This window comes from Notolepis coatsorum (genome assembly GCF_963971535.1).
Source record: "Notolepis coatsorum genome assembly, chromosome: 15".
Lineage (NCBI taxonomy): Eukaryota > Metazoa > Chordata > Actinopteri > Aulopiformes > Paralepididae > Notolepis > Notolepis coatsorum.
This window is the reverse complement of record NC_140179.1, coordinates 40,670,817-40,692,617: the sequence shown is the minus strand read 5'-3', so window position 1 is coordinate 40,692,617 and position 21,801 is coordinate 40,670,817. Positions and strand designations below refer to the sequence as shown.

Here is a 21,801-nt window from a genome sequence, read left to right as displayed (position 1 = left end):
AATGCTGACACCGGGATTCGAGACTGGAGTCTCTTGCATTGGTGACGAGCGCAATCTCCGCTACGCCACCCAGCCGCCCCAGCATGAACCTGATCTGTAAAGAAAGATAATTCACTGTTTATACCTACTTTATGTCAATATTATTTAGCATAAAATACCACAGCAGCGACAGAAGCTTGGGTCTGCTCTAAAATACAGGCACCATATTATTGTCGTCTTGTGGTCAATGAAAACCACGGAAAAGGTCACAAAAGATCTGAAAGTGGAGCAAATAATAACAGAAGAAGACGGCATCTATTGACAACCTTTATTGCTTTGCACAATACTGGATGTGGGCGGTACAGTATATCTACAAAAACATGGGTAAAAAAATCTATAAAATACACATCAAGATTCACTGTTCCTCTGTCGTCCAGGATAACATATTGGTATTAATCCAGGATAACATATTGGTATTAATCCAGGATAACATGTTGTTATTGATCAAGAATAACATGTTGGTATTGAGTCCAGGTTGTTGTTATTGAGTCAAGGATAACATGTCGTTATTGATCCAGGATAAGGTGCTGTTATTGATCCAGGATAACATGTTATTGATCAAGGATAACGTGTTGTTATTGATCCAGGATAACGTGTTATTGATCCAGGATAAGGTGTTGTTATTGATCCAGGATAACGTATTGTTATTGATCCAGGATAACATGTTGTTAACATGTTGATACAGAAGGCTCTGGTCATCTCCTCTCCATCATCTGGAGGCTTTGCCATTTTCATGAACGTCCATCCTGAGAGGAATACAATTACAAGGATCAGAGAAACGGAACACAACATTTAAAAAAAATGTATAATGGTGATTCTGGAGTTGGCCATTCTTTTTTTGTATCTACTTTTTTTCTCCCATTTTCTATTTTTCTCCCATCCCAATTTCGTATCGTCCAATTCTACCCTCCCCTGTCTCGAACGCTGTTAGGCCATGCCTCCCACAAGCCGGCTGCAATGTGGACGAAGCCTTACATCACGTGTCCCCTCCGGTACTCGAGGAAGCAGCCGTCGCATCTTTTCACCTGCACAGTGCGATCTCTCAGCGTCGGGGGTCTGCGTGGGAGGGCACGCCACCCCCGTCGCTTCCTGATTCTGCTGCGCAGGCGCACCAACCGACCTATAGGAGTCACTGTCCACAACGTCCGATCGCCACCCATCAGCTTCCCACCCCCTAATACTGCCAATTGTATTAGTATGAACGACCAGCCAAGCTGATAGCAATGCGGAGAGCTGGGCTCGAACCCAGCGTCTCCTGCATTGGTGGCGAGCGCCTTGCCCACTGCACCACCTAGCCGCCCGGAGTTGGCCATTCTTTGTGTGTGCGTGTGTGTGTGTGTGTGTGCAGGTGTAACAATAAATTCAGTCAGTTTTTGAAAATAACATTATTGAGTCCTTTTTATTTGTATTATCATTACTTTTTATTATTTGTATTAGTATTATCATCTGTAAAGTTAGTTACACAAGGCTGTAATACACACACAGCACTTCTTATTAAAATATTTACTCTACTTACTCCTGGTAGTAACAGACCTCCATAGTGCTGAGTAAGGCTGGATTACTCTACTTACTCCTGGAAGCCTTAAATCAGTATAAAAGCTCTTATCTAAAAAAGATAAAACCTGTATACTCTATATACCGGTAGATACTTCTTTGTTTGACAGCACAGTTTGCCACGGCAAGTCCTTTCAGTGGAAAATGACCAGTAAGGAAGTGTTAAAAATCCAGCAGATTAATTCAAATAAGTTTGGCCTGTTACATGTTTCTACATATTGTGGAAATTCTCAGACACACAGACAGTCACAGAGACACACACACACACTTCATTGTTGGACTGGACCTTGCTCTGGTGATTGGCTTATGCTTAAAGGGGAGATGAAGCATAGCGATATAAACATAGTCATAGCATCAAATTAGTATTTAGACCACAGAAAAAATCATTTATCAACATGTGCGCCGCCAATTTGACGTCATGTGATGGTTTGGTCTGGCTCCTGGCTTACACTGCTGGTTAGCTGCCTAGTAGACATGGAGTGTCTTGAAGGTCAGTCAGTAAATGCAACGTTACCTACCAAACAACGGGACCGCGTGGTTCTTTTTGTATTGCTCCCGGCTGCTGGTCTCTGACAAGAACAAGTTACAGGTTGAAAAAGCCCTCAGCTCAGAACTAGGCAAAATCTGCATATGGCTCGCCGACAACAAACTATCATTACACATGGGCAAAACAGAGTCCATTCTCTTCGGTTCAAATAACAAACTCAGCAAGACCGACGGCTTCTCGGTTACAGTGGGTGACTGACAATATTGTCACAAGGAAAGATGAAATTACCTACCTGGGTTCCATCCTAGAGGCTAATCTTTCCTGTGACAAAATGGCATCCAATGTAGTAAAAAAAAGTCAACCAACGAACTCGATTCTTGTACCGGATCTCCTCTCTGGTAAACAAGAATACCCTGAAGACTCTAGCAGGAGCACTCATTCAAGGGTACTACGACTATGCTTGCACCTCATGGTACCAAAGCACCTCAAAGGCACTAAAAAACAAATTACAAACATCTCAAAACAAGCTAGTCAGACTACTGCTTGACCTGACTCCTAGAACCCACCTCACCCCTGCCCACTTTGACAACCTAGGATGGCTTAGAGTAGACGACAGAGTACAGCAACTTGCAATGGGCCTGGTCTACAAGATACACTACGCGACCAAGGTACCCATGTACATGTCAAAATACTTCCCAAAGGTCAGTGAATACCACGATCACAACACCAGAGGGAGCTCCACAAATCATGTTAAACCCAGATTCGGCTCAAACAAGGGACTAAACACGTTTCGCAATTATGCCACATCAATGTGGAACGCCCTACCCAAAGCTGTAAAGGAATGTGAATCACTACCCACTTTCAAAAACACTCAAAAAACACCTACGGGAGACTGCAATTCGAAACTGGCCCCTACAAATGTCCTAACCCAGTTGCACAGTAAATGACCAAGTATGGCTTTGTCAGTATTCCAGTGTACAGTGTCCCGTCCCCCCCTACCCAACCCCCCCCCCCCTCCACCTCCAATGTACAGCCCCCACCCACCCACCCAACCCCACCCCACCCACCCAACCTCCTCCAATGTACAGTTTCTACGTCAAATGTATATACACTCTTTTTCTGGACACTTTTGTATCAGTACTGTATTTGCAAATCTGATATGTCATAAATGTATAGATGTAGCAGTACTGTCTATCTGTATGTCATGTATGTCATATGTTATGATGAATTGAAAATGGGGGACCCTGATGTAAACAAGACGAAAGTCTTTCTCTGGTCTGCATCCCCTTAACAATTGTATGTATTGAGCTGTACTGTACTGTACCCATTCTGCAATCTGTTAATAAACTTTTCAATCAATCAATCAATCAATCAATGTTCAAACTAATTTTACCGCGTGAAAGAGAGAGGAAAGTTGGTTCATTTCCACAAACTACCAGTGAAAAAAACAGTGTTGTTGGCGCGTTGGCTGGCTGCACTCAAGCGGCGCGATCAGCCTGTTGGACAGGGAATGAAGATCTGCAGCAAACACTTCATTGCCTCGGATTAAATCAAAATGGATTATGTTGTTGAGGATGGGAGGTTTGTCCAGAAGACCACTAATCAGCTGAAGCCCGATGCGGTTCCCTCTGTCTTCAACAGACAGACCGGCCCAGGCAGTTCAACCAGCGTCAGCCCTGCGCCGGAGCATTTAGTGTGCTGGCTACCTAGCTACGGTTCAGCTAACCAGCTACATGCAGCATTTAGCGTGCTGGCTACCTAGCTACGGTTCAGCTAACTAGCTACATGCAGCATTTAGCGAGCTGGGTTAGCCGGCTAGTTGGCTTTGAATCCCGGCTAGGTAGCCAGCACGCTAAATGCTGCATGTAGCTAGTTAGCTGAACCGTAGCTAGGTAGCCAGCATGCTAAATGCTGCATGTAGCTAGTTAGCTGAACCGTAGCTAGGTAGCCAGCATGCTAAATGCTGCATGTAGCTAGTTAGCTGAACCGTAGCTAGGTAGCCAGCACGCTAAATGCACCGGCGCAGGGCTGACGCTGGTTAAACTGCCTGGGCCAGTCTGTCTGTCGAAGACCGAGGGAACCGCATCGGGCTTCAGCTGATTAGTGGTCTTCTGGACAAACCTCCCATCCTCTTCAAAGACACCCTCAACAACATAATCCGAGGCAATGAAGTGTTCGCTGCAGATCTTCATTCCCTGTCCAACAGGCTGATCGCGCCGCTTGAGTGCAGCCAGCCAACGCGCCAACAACACTGTTTTTTTCACTGGTAGTTTGTGGAAATGAACCAACTTTCCTCTCTCTTTCACGCTGTAAAATTAGTTTAAACAGCCGGGAGCAATACAAAAAGAACCACGCGGTCCCGTTGTTTGGTAAGTAACGTTGCATTTACTGACTGACCTTCAAGACACTCCATGTTTACTAGGCAGCTAACCAGCAGTGTAAGCCAGGAGCCAGACCAAACCATCACCGTGACGTCAGCAACAAAATGGCGCCGCCCATGGCGAAAAACAGGGAAATTACATTTGAGTTTTCAGACAAATAAGCAGGATTTCACATTTGATTATAGGACCCTGTCTTACCCAAGGTACACAACAAACAAACTAGGCTCATATTGTTCAATGCTTCATCTCCCCTTTAAAGTGCCCAGAGTTTGCACTGAATATTTGCACTTATATAACAGGAGGTGCAAATCCAGAGCCTGCAGAATAATGAAAGACCCCCACCACCCCAACAACAGCCTGTTCAAGCTGCTGCGGTCAGGCAAGCGCCTACGTACACACGCTACGAGAACAGAGAGACTCCGGCTCAGCTTCTTCCCCCAGGCCATCAGAACACTGAACTCTCCACTCACAAGTATACATGAGCAAGTCACTTTAAGGAAATAACAGATGTGGCTCTTGTATAGTATAGTTTAGAACTTTAGATATTTTAAGTATAACATAATGACAGAGTTAAAATTGTATAGTAGTGTACATAGGAACCAGTGCCTTCTCTTCTTTAGCATGTCTATTTTTATCATGCACATCTCATCTTACCTGTTTTTTTTTTCTATGTCTATTTTATTATTGTATTATTGATTGGACAATCGATGCAGGCATTTCACTGTATGCCCTGGTATGTATGTGACAAATAAACCTCTTGATTCTTGATTCTTGAATTAGGAATTAGGAAAATCTGCTTTTCGCTTCTGTGCCCCCCGACATGTGGAACGTTTTGTAATTCACTTTAAAACTCAATACATTAGTATCTATTGGTCAGTTTAAATCCTTAATAGTAAACCACTTCACCACAGTCTGTAGTTTTTAATTATTTTAAATCTTTAATTGATTGACTTTTCTGTTTCTACACTGTTTTGGTATTATGTGTTGTATATCTCTACTACGTCATTGTAAATGAGAGCTTGTTCTCAACAATCTTTGGAGATGAAATAAAGACTGAATGAATGAACACACGACAGTAGCCTCCTACCCGTTGTCCTCTTTGAGGTGCTGGTAAAGCTCTGTCTTGTTGTTGACAGCGTTGACTCTCCCGGCGAATTCCTGGTGCTTCCGGCAGTTAGCTGCTGTGATCCTATTGGTCCACATGGTGAGGAGTGAAACTGGCCCTGGATCAGTGCAGGGGAGAGAAGGAGGGAGGGAGGGAGGGGTCACAGCATGAAACACACCAAGTGACAGCATTCCGTTAGCGTGCGTCGGTGCACCAATGAATACGTAGTAGCAGTGTGGGCAGGAAAACGTGTCTAACTGGAGTGCCAGCGGCAGCAGCTATATCACCGTCAGCTGACAACACAAACGACAATGTCTGCCTACGGGGGGGAAAGCCATGCTGGCTCTCGACAAATAATTACCCACATGGCAATTGCGTTGTTGGGGAAAAAGCATGGGCCCATGTAGAATGTGTTTTTGTTGTTTTTGAAAAGGTGTCTAAACGCTCCTAGTGCTGTGACGTGACGAGGGGTCATGAAGGAGAGGTCAGAGTTCACCTTTAGCTAGTACTGTGACGTGACGAGGGGTCATGAAGGAGAGGTCAGAGTTCACCTTTAGCTTTCTCCTGCGGTGGGACGTCCTCTGCGACCAGACGAGGCTTCTTGGTGAGCGGCTCTGGGGAGTCAGGAGAGTCTTTTATCACCTCAGTCTCTGGCTCTTCTTTCTCCCGTTCCACCGCTCCCTTCAGCCTGAAGACACACGGAGACACCTCAGCACTGACGGCAGAACGCTCCCATCTTTTTATATGGTCTGGCGTGATTTGGTTGTTAGCTCCTCCCCCCTCTCTCTACTGACCTATCAGTCTTTCCCTGGCGTTAGCTCCTCCCGCTTCTCTCTACTGACCTATCAGTCTTTCCCTGGCATTAGCTCCTCCCGCTTCTCTCTACTGACCCATCAGTCTTTCCCTGGCGTTAGCTCCTCCCGCTTCCCTCTACTGACCTATGTCTTTCCCTGGTGTTAGCTCCTCCCCCTCTCTCTACTGACCTATCAGTCTTTCCCTGGCGTTAGCTCCTCCCGCTTCTCTCTACTGACCTATCAGTCTTTCCCTGGCGTTAGCTCCTCCCGCTTCTCTCTACTGACCTATCAGTCTTTCCCTGGCGTTAGCTCCTCCCGCTTCTCTCTACTGACCTATCAGTCTTTCCCTGGCGTTAGCTCCTCCCCCGCTCTCTACTGACCTATCAGTCTTTCCCTGGCGTTAGCTCCTCCCGCTTCTCTCTACTGACCTATCAGTCTTTCCCTGGCATTAGCTCCTCCCGCTTCTCTCTACTGACCTATCAAAGTTTGCCCTGACGTTAGCTCCTCCTGCTTCTCTCTACTGACCTATCAGAGTCTTGCCAGCTCTTGTCCTCTGTGTCTTTGCTGCCGTTCTTCTCCGTCCTGTCCTCCTTGTCTTCTCTCTTCCTCCCTCGTTTCTTCCTCTCCTCCTCCTCGGGTGGTTTGCTGCGGCAGGCGACGATGCAGTCCAGCACCCTCTGGTGTCTGTCACTGGCCTCTGCGTGTGTTTTCACCAGCGTCTCCAGCTCGGTCCACATGGTGCGGTACTGCTCGTCTCTGGAGAGGAAGGGGAGAGTCAGGCATCTTTAAATGCAGCAGATCAAGTCAGTCACACACACACACACACGTACACACACACGGTACCTCTTGGGTCCCTTCCCTCTGGAGCCCACAGTAGAGATGGGTAGAGGGTCGTTCTTCCGCTCCATGTCCACCAGGTTATAAACTGTTTTCTGACACGTCAACACATCCTCCTCCGATAGACTCTCCTTCACTATCAGGTTAGCCAGGGGGACCACCTAGATGGAGAGAGGGACATACAGAGAGAGAGAGAGGGACATACAGAGAGAGAGAGGGACATACAGCGAGAGAGAGAGAGAGAGAGGGGGGGGGGGGGGGGGGGGGGGGGAGAGGGAGAGGGAGGGGGAAAGACAGAGAGAGAGAGAGAGAGAGAGAGAAAGAGACAGAGATATATAGATAGATAGATAGATAGATAGATAGATAGATAGATAGATAGATAGATAGATAGATAGATAGATAGATAGATAGATAGATAGATAGATAGATAGATAGATAGATAGATAGATAGATAGATATGGGCAGATACAGATAAAAGAGAGACAGACAGATAATAAATATAAACAGACAGACAGCTTGGTTGACCATGATGCTATATGGCACCAATATATGGTGAGAGACCCACATGTTGCAATATTGACAATATGAATAGTGTCCTCTCCTCTTGGAATATTAATTATGATGATCATTATTGATAATAAAGTGGTGCAGCGTCTCACCGCCTGCATGTTGAAGATGGTGGTCTGGGAGATGATCATGGGCCAGTATCTGGTGTGTCTCTCCAGCTGAGCTTTGGCCCTGTCTGCAGGGGGCTTCCCTGAGGGGTCAGAGGTCAACTCGGAGACCGGGGTCAACCTGTTCTCCCTCATGAACTCCCCAAAGTCCTGAAGAACACAACAGAAAATACTTTAGTATTAGTTAGATACAACAGAACATATTTTTGTATTAGTTAGATACAACAGAGAATACTTTAGTATTAGTTAGATACAACAGAAAATACTTTAGTATTAGTTAGATACAACAGCAAGGGATTCTAGGCACAGTGTATACTAGAGGCTGATTTACAGGCAGGCAGCTCAGGACTGGAAGCAAAGTGACTAATGGGTCAGAGATGGGGACTCAAGTCTTCCGAGACTTGGGACTCCAGTCGCACCCACACGCCTTGAGACTCGACTTGAGATGTGGGACTCGTGAACAATCTTTATCTTAACATTAAGGAAATGTCATTCCCTCCACAGCAACACCACCATGATTGGAGGGAGCTGTCCAGTGGAGAGTGGTGCTGAAACCCTGTGTGGTGGGCGCACCGGCAGCCACTGATACAATAGTCTGAGGTGAACTCACTGTGATGTAATAGTCTGAGGTGAACTCACTGTGATGTAATAGTCTAAGGTGAACTCACTGTGATGTAATAGTCTGAGGTGAACTCACTGTGATGTAATAGTCTGAGGTGAACTCACTGTGATGTAATAGTCTGAGGTGAACTCACTGTGATGTAATAGTCTGATGTGAACTTACTGTGATGTATTAGTCTGAGGTGAACTCACTGTGATGTAATAGTCTGAGGTGAACTCACTGTGATGTAATAGTCTGAGGTGAACTCACTGTGATGTAATAGTCTGAGGTGAACTCACTGTGATGTAATAGTCTGAGGTGAACTCACTGTGATGTAATAGTCTGAGGTGAACTCACTGTGATGTAATAGTCTGAGGTGAACTCACTGTGATGTAATAGTCTGAGGTGAACTCACTGTGATACAATAGTCTGAGTAGGGCGGGGCGATATGGCCTCTAAATGATATCGCGATATTTTTTGGCCATAGCACGATACACGATATATATCGCGATATTTTGACATTTCCTCTAAAGCACTTAAAAATGCTTGATTTAACCCTTTGATGCATACAGTCACGCCAATATGATGATTATAATAAGTCCCTGCAACATATGTTTGCATTATTAAACCATGAAGATGCTTTAAAAAATAATTTAATGAAAATATACTAAGAGTAGTCTACTGACACACTAATAAAAATAATTATTTACATCTAAGGCCCCGTTTAGACGGAAACGCTAGCAGGTGAATCCGCAAAAATATTTTTTCGGATGTGCCTTTCGTTTATACGGAAACAGCGTTTTTTTTTTTTTTACTTTGACCAGACAGCTGGTTCTTTTCAGCGTTTATCGCTTTTTCTGGTCAAGCATGACCGACAGAAACAGGTTGAATGGGATATAGATCGGGGAAAGACACTCTGAGAAAATACGGCGAGTCCGGGAGTCGAACTTGTGTACCCCAGATCCGTGACGCGCACGGTTGTCCCAGACGCCGAAATAGCGCCGAGATACGCGGTGAGCTACTGGAGCTCCCCTGGAAACAGCGTTTTTACGGGGTGAAACCGCAAAAAAGTGAGACTACCTTCCAGGGTGGAATTCCTAGAAACGATAAACCTTCGCGCTCTCATCTAAACTGTCAAACCGCATAAAACGATGACGAAAGGGTTGTCAAGGCTCTCGTCGCGTGTACTGCTTACATCACAGGCATGCGTCAGTAGCCTAGAAGCGTAAACAAAGCATGTCTGATTCTATCCATGGCGATCACCTGAAGGCTACATTGGCAGTACTTTTAAATACACAAGAATCTGTCCCGCGGCGTGACTGGACCCACTGTCTGTGAGTGACTCTGCTTTGGTCCAATCACATTCCCCACCCACAGTCTGCGAATCAGAGGCAGAGTAGGGCAGGTCTTCACAGCACGTCATGTGACATATGCGCCAATCGTGTGACAGCGGGGCTCAGTCGTCTGGAGTCGTTACAGCCTCGTCTGCACACAGAATTCCATCCCAAAACGATAGTCTAAACGCAAAATTAAAAGTGAAACCGTAAGACGACTTTTGCGGTTTCTGTTCAGACTCTCTCCGTCTAAACGTAGCCTAAGACCATTTATATAAAAACTCTTGGGTGCCTTTTTTTGCACAGTACTGTGTTTTCTATCCACTTTAGCCAAACACACACACACACATATATATACACAGTATATATATATATACACACACTACTGTGAGAAAATAATAATCACACACAAAGGGATAATGGCTTATAGCAGACTTTTTTTTATCCACTTTTTCTCCCATTTTCTATATTTTCTCCCATCCCAATTTCGTATCATCCAATTCAACCCTCCCCTGTCACGAATGCTGTTTCTTGCCTCCCACAAGCCGGCTGCAATGTGGACTAAGTCATACATAGCACAAGTCCCCTCCGGTACTTGAGGTAACAGCAGTCGCATCTTTTCACCTGCGCAGCTCGATCTCTCAGTGGCTAGAGTAACGCGTGGGAGGCTCACGCTGCCCCCGACACTTCCTGATTCCACTGCGCAGGCGCACCAACCGACCTGTAGGAGTCGCTGTCCACAACGCCCGATCCCCACCCATCAGTTTCCCACCCCCTAATACGGCCAATGTGTATTAGTATGAACGACCAGCTAAACTGAAAGCAATGTGGAGCGCTGGGCTCGAACAGGCGAGCCCAGCGTCTCTGCATTCGTGGCGAGCGCCTTGCCCACTACGCCACGTAGCCGCTCTTATAGCAGACTTAATGATTTTAGAATATTTCAGATAATGAAATTAAATGTTTATATCATCAACTATCCAGTTAGTATTTATACTGTAACGTTTGGCTACTTTAACATTGAATGTAGAGAGAGAGCGAGAGAGAGAGAGGGGGCAAGAATGCGCGAGAGCCAGCCCCCCCCCCCTCGGGTTTTGTTCTAGGTTCGCGTTTTGATGATGACGTCACACTCGAATGTAAACAGGAAGAGTTTAACACACGGAGATGGAAACTGGATGATATACAGAAACGAATGACCAATAAATATGAAGTTATGTTTAAACTTCTGTTGTCAAGCGTTGTCAATATAACCCACCCCCTTTCCTCACGAATGGAACTAGTGTTGTGGAGTCCGCTTTGAGCGTTTTCCAGGGTTAGCAGCTAACGCTAGTTAGCTTAGCATAGTCCTAATGGATAACTTGGTTAGCAGCTAACGTTAGCCCATTGCTCGTGTCAATTAAATTGCATGTTATTAAAGGTCCGCGCTGGTCTGTCTAATGAAATTACAATTGCATGTCATTTAAGGTCTGCACTGGTCATGTGTCTATAATGAAATGAGAGGACAGCTCTGCGCTAAAGCAAGTCTCATCTCAGTCGCAACGTGACAACATATACTCAATGTTCACGATATAGTAATTTACTACATCTCATGTAGAACAAGCCGCGATACATCGAGTATACTCGATATATCGCCCAGCGCTAAATCTGAGGTGAACTCACTGTGATGTAATAGTCTGAGGTGAACTCACCGTGATGCGGTAGTCTGTCACTCTGCCCCCACAGCCCTCGCTGATGGAGGGCGGGTCCTCTAGCGTGGAGCGGGTGCTATTGAGCACATGCAGGAAGATCTCGCCGCCGTGGCTGCTCAGCATGTGGCTGATGACCTTTGACCCTGACTTCCTGGGCTGCTCGAGGAGCACCGATCGACCTGGACGGAGAAGAAAAAAAAGTTTATCAATAAATAAATAATAAATTTAACTAAAGAGAGACCGACTTCTGTGTCAGGCAGACCTGGGTTGAACATTGTTGTAAATTATTCTTCTTTGTCAAGTTTTAACCTGCTGGGAGTCCCAGGTGGGTGGAGTTACTACATAGGACAATAAGGGACAGACACTTGAGACTTCTTGAAAGTCCATCTAGTACAGGACCCTTACCTGACCCTTGGCCCCACCTCAGAGGAGATCCAGCTTACCGTTGAGGAGGAAGTTGGTCAAACACGATGAAGGTCGACTGTTAACGTCTGTAGGTGAGATCCGATAGGCTCCCGTACAATAATGCAGCTCTGAGAGAAAAAAAACAACAACAAAACACAGAAACAAACATGTGCTTCAATAAGACCGTTTAGATGTTGCTGTCTGTCTCTGGTCTTACATAGTGGATGTTTCTTTCATGTGTATTAAATAGGTCTTACATAGTGGTTCCATGTGTATTTAAATCTATGGTCTTACATAGTGAACGTTTCATGTGTATTTAAATCTATGGTCTTACATGGTGGATGTTTCATGTGTATTAAATCTATGGCCTTACATAGTGGATGTTTCATGTGTATTAAATATATGGCCTTACATAGTGGATGTTTCATGTGTATTAAATACATGGCCTTACATGGTGGATGTTTCATGTGTGTTAAATCTATGGCCTTACATGGTGGATGTTTCATGTGTATTAAATATATGACCTTACATAGTGAACGTTTCATGTGTATTTAAATCGATGGTCTTACATGGTGGATGTTTCATGTGTATTAAATATATGGCCATACATAGTGGATGTTTTATGTGTATTTAAATCTATGGCCTTACATGGTGGATCTTTCATGTGTATTAAATATATGGCCTTACATGGTGGATGTTTCATGTGTATTAAATATATGGCCTTACATAGTGAACGTTTCATGTGTATTTAAATCGATGGTCTTACATGGTGGATGTTTCATGTGTATTAAATATATGGCCATACATAGTGGATGTTTCATGTGTATTTAAATCTATGGTCTTACATAGTGAACGTTTCATGTGTATTTAAATCTATGGTCTTACATGGTGGATGTTTCATGTGTATTAAATCTATGGCCTTACATGGTGGAGTTTTCGTACAAGCACTTAGACCTGCTCCATGATTCATGACACATTTCATACAATGACCAATAAATCATTCACCAATCCAGTAGCTCTTCGGTCAATCAGTCAGTCATTATTATTGATTATTGTGTCCTTCCAGCTATCAGTGCTGACCTATACTGTTGGTTCTGGGTGTGCACCATTTGAGAGTCACCGTCTCCTTCAGACCACTGTCTCTACTGGTGCTGCCGGCCATGTGGAGGTCACCTATAATACACAAGAAGAGAAGAGAAGATTATACTTTAGTAACAGGTCACCTAAGTTGATAGCCATTAAGATACAATTATACTTTAGTAACAGGTCACCTAAGATAATAGCCATTAAGATAAAATTATACTTTAGTAACAGGTCACCTAAGATAATAGCCATTAAGATACAATTATACGTTAGTAACAGGTCACCTAAGATAATAGCCATTAAGATACAATTATACTTTAGTAACAGGTCACCTAAGATAATAGCCATTAAGATACAATTATACTTTAGTAACAGCACCTAAGATAATACAAAGTAAGATAATATTATACTTTAGGTAAGATAAGATACACAACACAGTAAGATAAGATTATACTTAGATAGATAGATGGATAGATAGATTGCATAGTCACCTATACAACACAGTAAAACAGAAAATGTAAACAAAGTGCAATACCAAGCAGGGCTCTTTTGCCTAGAGGTCACTGTTGGCGTTACAGATTCTAGCTTTAAGGAGTAGACAGCTAATGCTAATGACAGTACTTACCGCTTTTAAAGAACTCCATATGAGCGTCTTTGTGGTGCAGCAGCTCCACATCGTAGTTAGCTGACGTGTTGGCATGTTGCTCCTCCTTCACATCCACACAACACATATACACATGTTAGCATGAACCACACACACACACACTGCTGCTTTCATGTTCCAAAGGAAGGACAAATTATGGAAAAAAGGAAGATGCAAACACTCTTTTGAGGCTAAAATAAAAACTAAATCAAACATTATTCTACTAAGATTAATTCAACCCTTATTCTACTAAAACTAAATTAAACTGTATTCTACTAAGATTAATTCAACCCTTATTCTACTAAAACTAAATTAAACTGTATTGTACTAAGACTAAATTAAACCGTATTCTACTAAGACTAAATTAACTTTATTCTACTAAGACTAAATTAACCTTATTCTACTAAGACTAAATTAACCTTATTCTACCAAGACTAAATTAAACTGTATTGTACTAAAACTAAATTAACCCGTATTCTACTAAGACTAAATTAACCTCATTCTACTCAAACCAAATTAACCTTATTCTACTAAAACTAAATTAACCTTATTCTACTAAGACTAAATTAACCTTATTCTACTAAGGCTAAATTAAACCTCATTCTACTAAGACTAAATTAAACTGTATTGTACTAAGACTAAATTAAACCTCATTCTACTAAGACTAAATTAAACTGTATTGTACCAAGACTAAATTAAACCGTATTGTACTAAGACTAAATTAAACTGTATTGTACTAAGACTAAATTAAACTGTATTGTACTAAGACTAAATTAAACCGTATTGTACTAAGACTAAATTAAACTGTATTGTACTAAGACTAAATTAAACCGTATTCTACTAAGACTAAATTAACCTTATTCTACCAAGACTAAATTAAACTGTATTGTACTAAAACTAAATTAACCCGTATTCTACTAAGACTAAATTAACCTCATTCTACTAAAACCAAATTAACCTTATTCTACTAAAACTAAATTAACCTTATTCTACTAAGACTAAATTAACCTTATTCTACTAAGGCTAAATTAAACCTCATTCTACTAAGACTAAATTAAACTGTATTGTACTAAGACTAAATTAAACCTCATTCTACTAAGACTAAATTAAACTGTATTGTACTAAGACTAAATTAAACTGTATTGTACTAAGACTAAATTAAACTGTATTGTACTAAGACTAAATTAAACCGTATTCTACTAAGACTAAATTAAACTGTATTGTACTAAGACTAAATTAAACCGTATTCTACTAAGACTAAATTAACCTTATTCTACTAAGGCTAAATTAACCTTATTCTACAAAGGCTAAATTAAACCTCATTCTACTAAGACTAAATTAACCTTATTCTACTAAGACTAAATTAAACTGTATTATATTAAGACTAAATTAAACCATAATATACTAAGGCTAAATTAAACCTTATTCTACTAAGGCTAAATTAAACCTAATTCTGCTAAGGTGAAATTAAACCTTATTCTACCAAAGCTAAATTAAACCTTATTCTACCACTTGAATACACACACTAAGGTATTTAGCTTCAGCTATGGGTTGGTCTTCAGGAGAGTTCAGGGGATTTAGTGGAATAAAGCTGGAGGTACAGTGAGAGAGAAAAAGAAAAAAAGCAGGAACAAGATAAAACAACATGTTGGTAAACTACGCATAAAGACGCCACACAGGACCACAGCAAGACAGAGGAGGAAGCGTGACTGACCATCTCTCATGGGAGGAGACAGAAGGAATAGACAGGCATGGGGAAGCTGAGGCCGATGGGTAATAGTCGGGACAGCTACAGGGAGGGGACTGTTACCAGCCACGACACACTGCATGATCAGAAGCCAAGGAGAGGCAACGCTGCCTGGTCCGTGATGACTGCAGGGATAATCTATCAGTTTAATCTCCATGTTAGGCCTATACATACATATACTGAACACGTTAGGCCTATACATACATATACTGAACACGTTAGGCCTATACATACATATACTGAACACGTTAGGCCTATACATACATAATATACTGAACAGAAATTACCAAAACATGGAGCAATTTCAGGGATTTCACTCAGTTATAGTTCATACTAGGAAATCAGTCAGTTTAAATATATTCATATAACTGCCATTAATCATTGATTTTCACGTGGGATACTGATATGCATTTGTTGGATGGTGAAAAGTCCTTGATTCCTTGCACTTGCATGGAATGTCCTGCTGCTGTCCTGGGGTGTCCTGCTACTGTCTCTAGAGGTGTCCTCCAACATCGTCCTGGGGTGTCCCGTTACTGTTAGGACAGTGAAATGACAGCAGCAGAGCAGAACAGTAGCAGGTGACCCACAAGACGGTTAGTGTAAGTGGAATTAACTGGCGGGAAATCCCAGGACACACTCAGTAGAGTGACGGGTCATTGGGACAGGACACGCCCCCGGACAGGACAGGACAGAGGCAGATGACTCCAAGACAACGACAAAACACCCCAGGATAAGTGGCAGGAAGGAAGTACCAGGCACATACAGTATTCACACTGACTTGATATCCTAATGTGAATATGTAACTATGAAATCTTTGAAATGCTTGCATGTTGCATTTGTATTTTGTCCTGCATATGTCAGCGTTCTGAGTCCGCTGCATGCACCAGGTGTGAGTCTGAGACGGGTGTTGCCTGTCCTTGGCTGTGATCTGACCACCAAGTTGTAGAACTGACCGACCGACCGACTGACTGACAGACAGATCAAAACAGTGAGTGAGATGCTGCGAGTCTCTCGGGAGGGGCAACTCAACACTGCCTGATATTAATAGGCTCTTACACGTTTGCCTCTGACTCATTTAATATGCTTCAGTTCAGAATACACCTCAGTTCAGAACACACCTCAGTTCAGAAGACCTCTCTGTACAACGAATGGACGACTAGCTCCTATGAATGGTAAGAGGAGAACACACTGTGATTCTGTGTCTGTGTTGAACAGACAGTCCTATGGCCCAGGGTCTGTATCGATCACACATCTGGTAGTAGGATTGCTGATCTGAGACGTGATTGGCTCACAGTGAGGTGTGTACAGTCCTGTGACCCGATAGTTGATTCTAGATCAGTACTCCTTAATTCTCAAGTGTGATGAATATGGACCCTGATCTTAGAAAATCAACTGGAGACAGAATTTTGCAGATGAGTCTAACTCTTACAATATAGTTAAGTGAATATATATATAAAATATATAAATATAAGAGTGAAAATCCCTGTAGGAGTGTAGGCGCTGCTCCACACAGAACAGAAACACATCCTCTCGTCTTCTCTATAGGAGCTGGTCCTCCATACTGTATTCCTGGACACGTCAGACTGGTGCACCCGGGAAATTAGAGCCTCTAACCGGCCTCCTACACTGAGCCTCAGAGATACTACACTGTGTCAGAGATACTACACTGTGTCAGAGATACTACACTGTGTCAGAGATACTACACTGTGTAAGAGATACTACACTGTGTAAGATACTACACTGTGTAAGAGATACTACACTGTGTAAGAGCCTCTAACCTGCCTCCTATCAGAGATACTACACTGTGTCAGAGATACTACACTGTGTCAGAGATACTACACTGTGTAAGAGATACTACACTGTGTAAGAGCCTCTAACCTGCTTCCTGTAAGAGATACTACACTGTGTCAGAGATACTACACTGGGTCAGAGATACTACACTGTGTAAGAGCCTCTAACCTGCTTCCTGTCAGAGATACTACACTGTGTCAGAGATACTACACTGTGTCAGAGATACTACACTGTGTAAGAGCCTCTAACCTGATTCCTGTCAGAGATACTACACTGTGTAAGAGATACTACACTGTGTCAGCAATAGACCACCGCAACACTTCCGGGATTCTGAAATCGGGGAGGAGATTGCGGGGGGAGCATATGAATGAATGTGGATCAGAGCCGTGATGCAAGTGGTTGCCGATACAGCTGTGGGGGTGCTAGAGACATGATCGAATAGACGTTTATGCGCCTCAATCTCCTGAACACTGCGTGACCCATAATCGATCAGAACTAAATCGGCAGAGAAAAAGCCCATTTTAAAGCACCTATTCCGCATGCACATGCGCAGAGTACCCATGGAGTCTGGACGACACGAGATGACGCACAAATGAATGTGGACTGTTCTATCAGAGGGGGGAGTTTCGGTGGCCAGTGTCCTTTCAGCCGAACAGGATAATGAAAAAATGATCCCACTAAATGGCCAGACGCATCTTATGGCGACATCTACAATTACCTCATTGAGTCTCCAGGTAGACTAATGTTTATATTTAAGTGCAGCGGTCTGTAGCCACTCACATTACCACCGAAGCTCCGCCCTCTGATGGAACAGTCCACATTCATTCATGCGTCATCTCGCGTCGTCCAGACTCCATGGGCACTCTGCGCATGTGCATGCGGAATAGGTGCTTTAAAATGGGCTTTTTCTCTGCCAATTTAGTTCTGATCGATTAGGAATGGGTCACGCCGTGTTCAGGAGATTGAGGCGCATAAACGTCTATTCGATCATGTCTCTAGCACCCCCACAGCTGTATCGGCAACCACTTACATCACGGCTCTGATCCACATTCATTCATATGCTCCCCCCGCAATCTCCTCCCCGATTTCAATGTAACGCGGAAGTGTAGTGGTCTATACTACACTGTGTCAGAGATACTACACTGTGTAAGAGCCTCTAACCTGCTTCCTGTCAGAGATACTACACTGTGTCAGAGCCTCTAACCTGCTTCCTATCAGAGATACTAGAGATGTTCCGATACCATTTTTTCCTTCCCGATCCGATTCCGATTCCCGATCCGATTCCGATACCTAAGCTTTGGGTATCGGCCGATATCGATCCGATACCAGTGCATACATTAAAACATATATTATATTATATAAATTATATTTTTTTTTTACAGCTACAGATACTGTTTTATATATACTGTTTTTTAGTAATAACTAGAAAGTAATGGTATTTATTCAACAACAGGTGATTGTATAGATTAGTATTAGTATCATTAATTGACAACTATGCTCTCAATGAGTTCAGCCACGGAACGGTTGTTGGGGCATTGGTTCCGCACGGACGTTATACGTTGTTGCACTATCCAGGTGCTCCGGTTCAGTTAGCTAGCAGCAGAGGCTCTGGCTAGTAGTAACGTTTATGTTGTGATTTTTAATGCACAATAAATATTCAACATTCTCTTTTGAGACTCCGCCTCAGACTCTTATCCTTTGGCACTAAAAGCTAAACATTGTCACCGGTATGGCTGTCCGCAACATGTCATTAATTGCGTGCGAGAGGTCGATCAGTGACGACACTTAGGTTAGCCACGTTAGCGTGAGCTAAATGGAAAGACAATGTAACGTTACTGGTGAAAAAGTTATTTACCTTGGAATACTCCTTTGCCAACTTGCTGTACTTTGCTTGCAGGTCTGCAGCCATTATTGCTGGATTATGAATAGCCGCAACTTTAGCCAAGGTAACGTTAAAGGAAAACTCCAAAATTTTGGGAAATAAATTAGCTTATTTAACATCTTCCCTGGAGTTAGACAAGAAGATACATACCTTTTTCATCTCTCTGCATGCATTGGGCTTAGGTAGAGCCATATGAAATCCACGTTCACGGAATCGCGGAATTGACCAATAAAAATGGAATCAAGTGCAAAACGTGGAATATTGCAGAATTTGGTCTAATCTGGACTGAAATTCCGTTTTTGGGTGGAACGTTTGGTGCAAAGCAAACATGACCGGGGCGGGGAGGCGGGGACGCTAGAGCGGGTTACACACAACACGCAGCAGTGCTCAAGCGTCTGGCTGCTTTGATGTTAACATCGTCAAGAAGCTAAGAAATTCCGCAATAGGCCCTCAATTCAGAGCAGAACAGTATCCTAATAACTTTTATGCCTCCGGCGATAAGGTTTTTTGCAAATTCTGTCAACGTTCCGTGGACTGGACCCGCAAAAACATGTGCGACACTATTGTGATTAAATAGCTATGTAACGTTAGGACATAGGACTATAGATGGAAATGATAGCTTCTAGCTAAATCTAGTGCACCCATCCATTTATTTAATGCAAACGATTGTCATTATACACTGCCCTTTATAAACGAAATAAACGTAAATAGCTATGTAACGTTACAGTACATAGGACTATAGATGGAAATGATAGCTTCTAGCTAAATCTAGTGCACCCATCCATTTGTTTAATGCAAACGATTGTCATTATACACTGTCCTTTATAAACAAAATAAACTAAACTAAAGGTGCCTAAATTATGCATTACTATATTGCATCACAATATAATAGACATAGCTAGGCTACTGACATTGTCATTGTGATAATGTCAGTAGTACACTTGAAATGTGTATTTTTATTTTGTTGCAGCACTTAAAACCATTAAATGGACTGTTATATCTTATTCAATTGTGGACATTTATTCATTCCCACTTATTAGACACTATTTCTGATGGTAAAATTAGCATAAAAAGCTAAATACAGAATTCTGAAATTCTGGGAGACTGGGAGACTTGTGTGACTGGGAGTGTGACTGGGAGACTTGTGTGACTGGGAGACTTGTGTGTCTGGGAGACTTGTGTGACTGGGAGACTTGTGTGACTGGGAGACTTGTGTGACTGGGAGACTTGTGTGACTTGGAGACTTGTGTGACTGGGAGACGTGGTAAATACACAGGTCACATGTTTACAGGAACGTTTAAGCTAATTTCGCAAAATGTTGGAGTTTTCCTTTAAGCTAAAACTAGCTTTTCGGTTAGCTCTTCAGCTAATGCTAATAACACCAGCAAGCGAACACATCAGAGCTCCCCGTCACACCACTCTGTCGGGACGATGGCATTTAAGAAAGTATCTGCTGTTAAAATGACAAACAGCATTTGACACTTTAATTCACGGTCGATTAAAAACATGTTTGTTTTATAATGCTCACTCTCAGCAGGAGGATACCGTACATGTTGTTGATAAATTACGTCATATGGGATCGGAGCATAGAATTGAAGCATATTCGCCGATACCGATACCAGCATTTTAGGCTGTATCGGAGGCTTTTCCGATACTGGTATCGGTATCGGACTCTAGATACTTCACTGTGTAAGAGCCTCTAACCTGCCTCCTATCAGAGATACTAGACTGTGTAAGAGATACTACACTGTGTAAGATATACTACATTGTGTCAGAGATACTACACTGTGTAAGAGCCTCTAACCTGCTTCCTATCAGAGATACTACACTGTGTAAGAGCCTCTAACCTGCTTCCTATCAGAGATACTACACTGCGTCAGAGATACTACACTGTGTCAGAGATACTACACTGTGTGAGAGATACTACACTGTGTAAGAGCCTCTAACCTGCTTCCTACCAGAGATACTACACTGTAAGAGCCTCTAACCTGCTTCCTATCAGAGATACTACACTGTGTCAGAGATACTACACTGTGTCAGAGATACTACACTGTGTAAGAGCCTCTAACCTGCTTCCTACCAGAGATACTACACTGTAAGAGCCTCTTTTTTACTTCTAATTTTTACTATGTTTTTATTCATACTTATCTTGTCATGCACAGTCTCTGGAGCGCAACAGTAAGAAGCATTTTGTACAAAAGTATTCTGTACTTCTGTATGACAACTATTAAAGAAACTTGAAACTTGAAACTTGAAACTCTAACCTGCTTCCTATCAGAGATACTACACTGTGTCAGAGATACTACACTGTGTCAGAGATACTACACTGTGTGAGAGATACTACATTGTGTCAGAGATACTACACTGTGTCAGAGCCACTAACCTGCGTCCTATCAGAGATACTACACTGTGTAAGAGCCTCTAACCTGCCTGGTGTAAAACCTACCTTCTCTCTGATTCATGCGAGTGTGTGTGTACTAACCTGTTCGCAAACATTTAATGTGGGCTATTGCAAAACAGAAGATACAGCATGAAAACAGCAGCAGAGTCTGATCAGCTGATGACATCAACCAGAACACACAACACTGATAAAAAATATGAACCTCACAGAGAAAGAAAGAAAGAAAGAAGGAAAGAGAGAAAAAAAGAAAGAGGGAAAAGACAGGGAAACGTGTGTGTGTGTGTGTGTGTGTGTGTGTGTGTGTGTGTGTGTGTGTGTGTGTGTGTGTGTGTGTGTGTGTGTGTGTGTGTGTGTGTGT

The 21,801-nt window shown here is 42.8% G+C and overlaps 1 protein-coding gene across 4 annotated transcripts in view; it reads right to left on the bottom strand.

Moving 5' to 3' along the window:
• Positions 1–319: 319 nt before the first annotated feature.
• Positions 320–21,801, bottom strand: part of ints13 (integrator complex subunit 13) — a gene marked incomplete at its 3' end in the record, with an annotated part of 48,003 nt that continues 26,521 nt past the window's right edge. For 2 of the 4 annotated variants that reach the window (XM_084330118.1, XM_084330117.1), the window contains 10 exons: positions 13,605–13,689; positions 12,977–13,069; positions 11,935–12,024; positions 11,492–11,670; positions 7,857–8,021; positions 7,204–7,358; positions 6,886–7,116; positions 6,118–6,254; positions 5,549–5,684; positions 320–785 (listed from right to left, as the gene is read on the bottom strand). In XM_084330118.1, coding sequence (XP_084186244.1) covers positions 749–785; positions 5,549–5,684; positions 6,118–6,254; positions 6,886–7,116; positions 7,204–7,358; positions 7,857–8,021; positions 11,492–11,670; positions 11,935–12,024; positions 12,977–13,069; positions 13,605–13,689 — 1,308 coding nt within the window. Of the gene's footprint in view, positions 786–5,544; positions 5,685–6,117; positions 6,255–6,885; positions 7,117–7,203; positions 7,359–7,856; positions 8,022–11,491; positions 11,671–11,934; positions 12,025–12,976; positions 13,070–13,604; positions 13,690–21,801 lie in introns of those variants that run through there. The other 2 variants (XR_014620526.1, XM_084330119.1) reach the window with 2 other exon arrangements.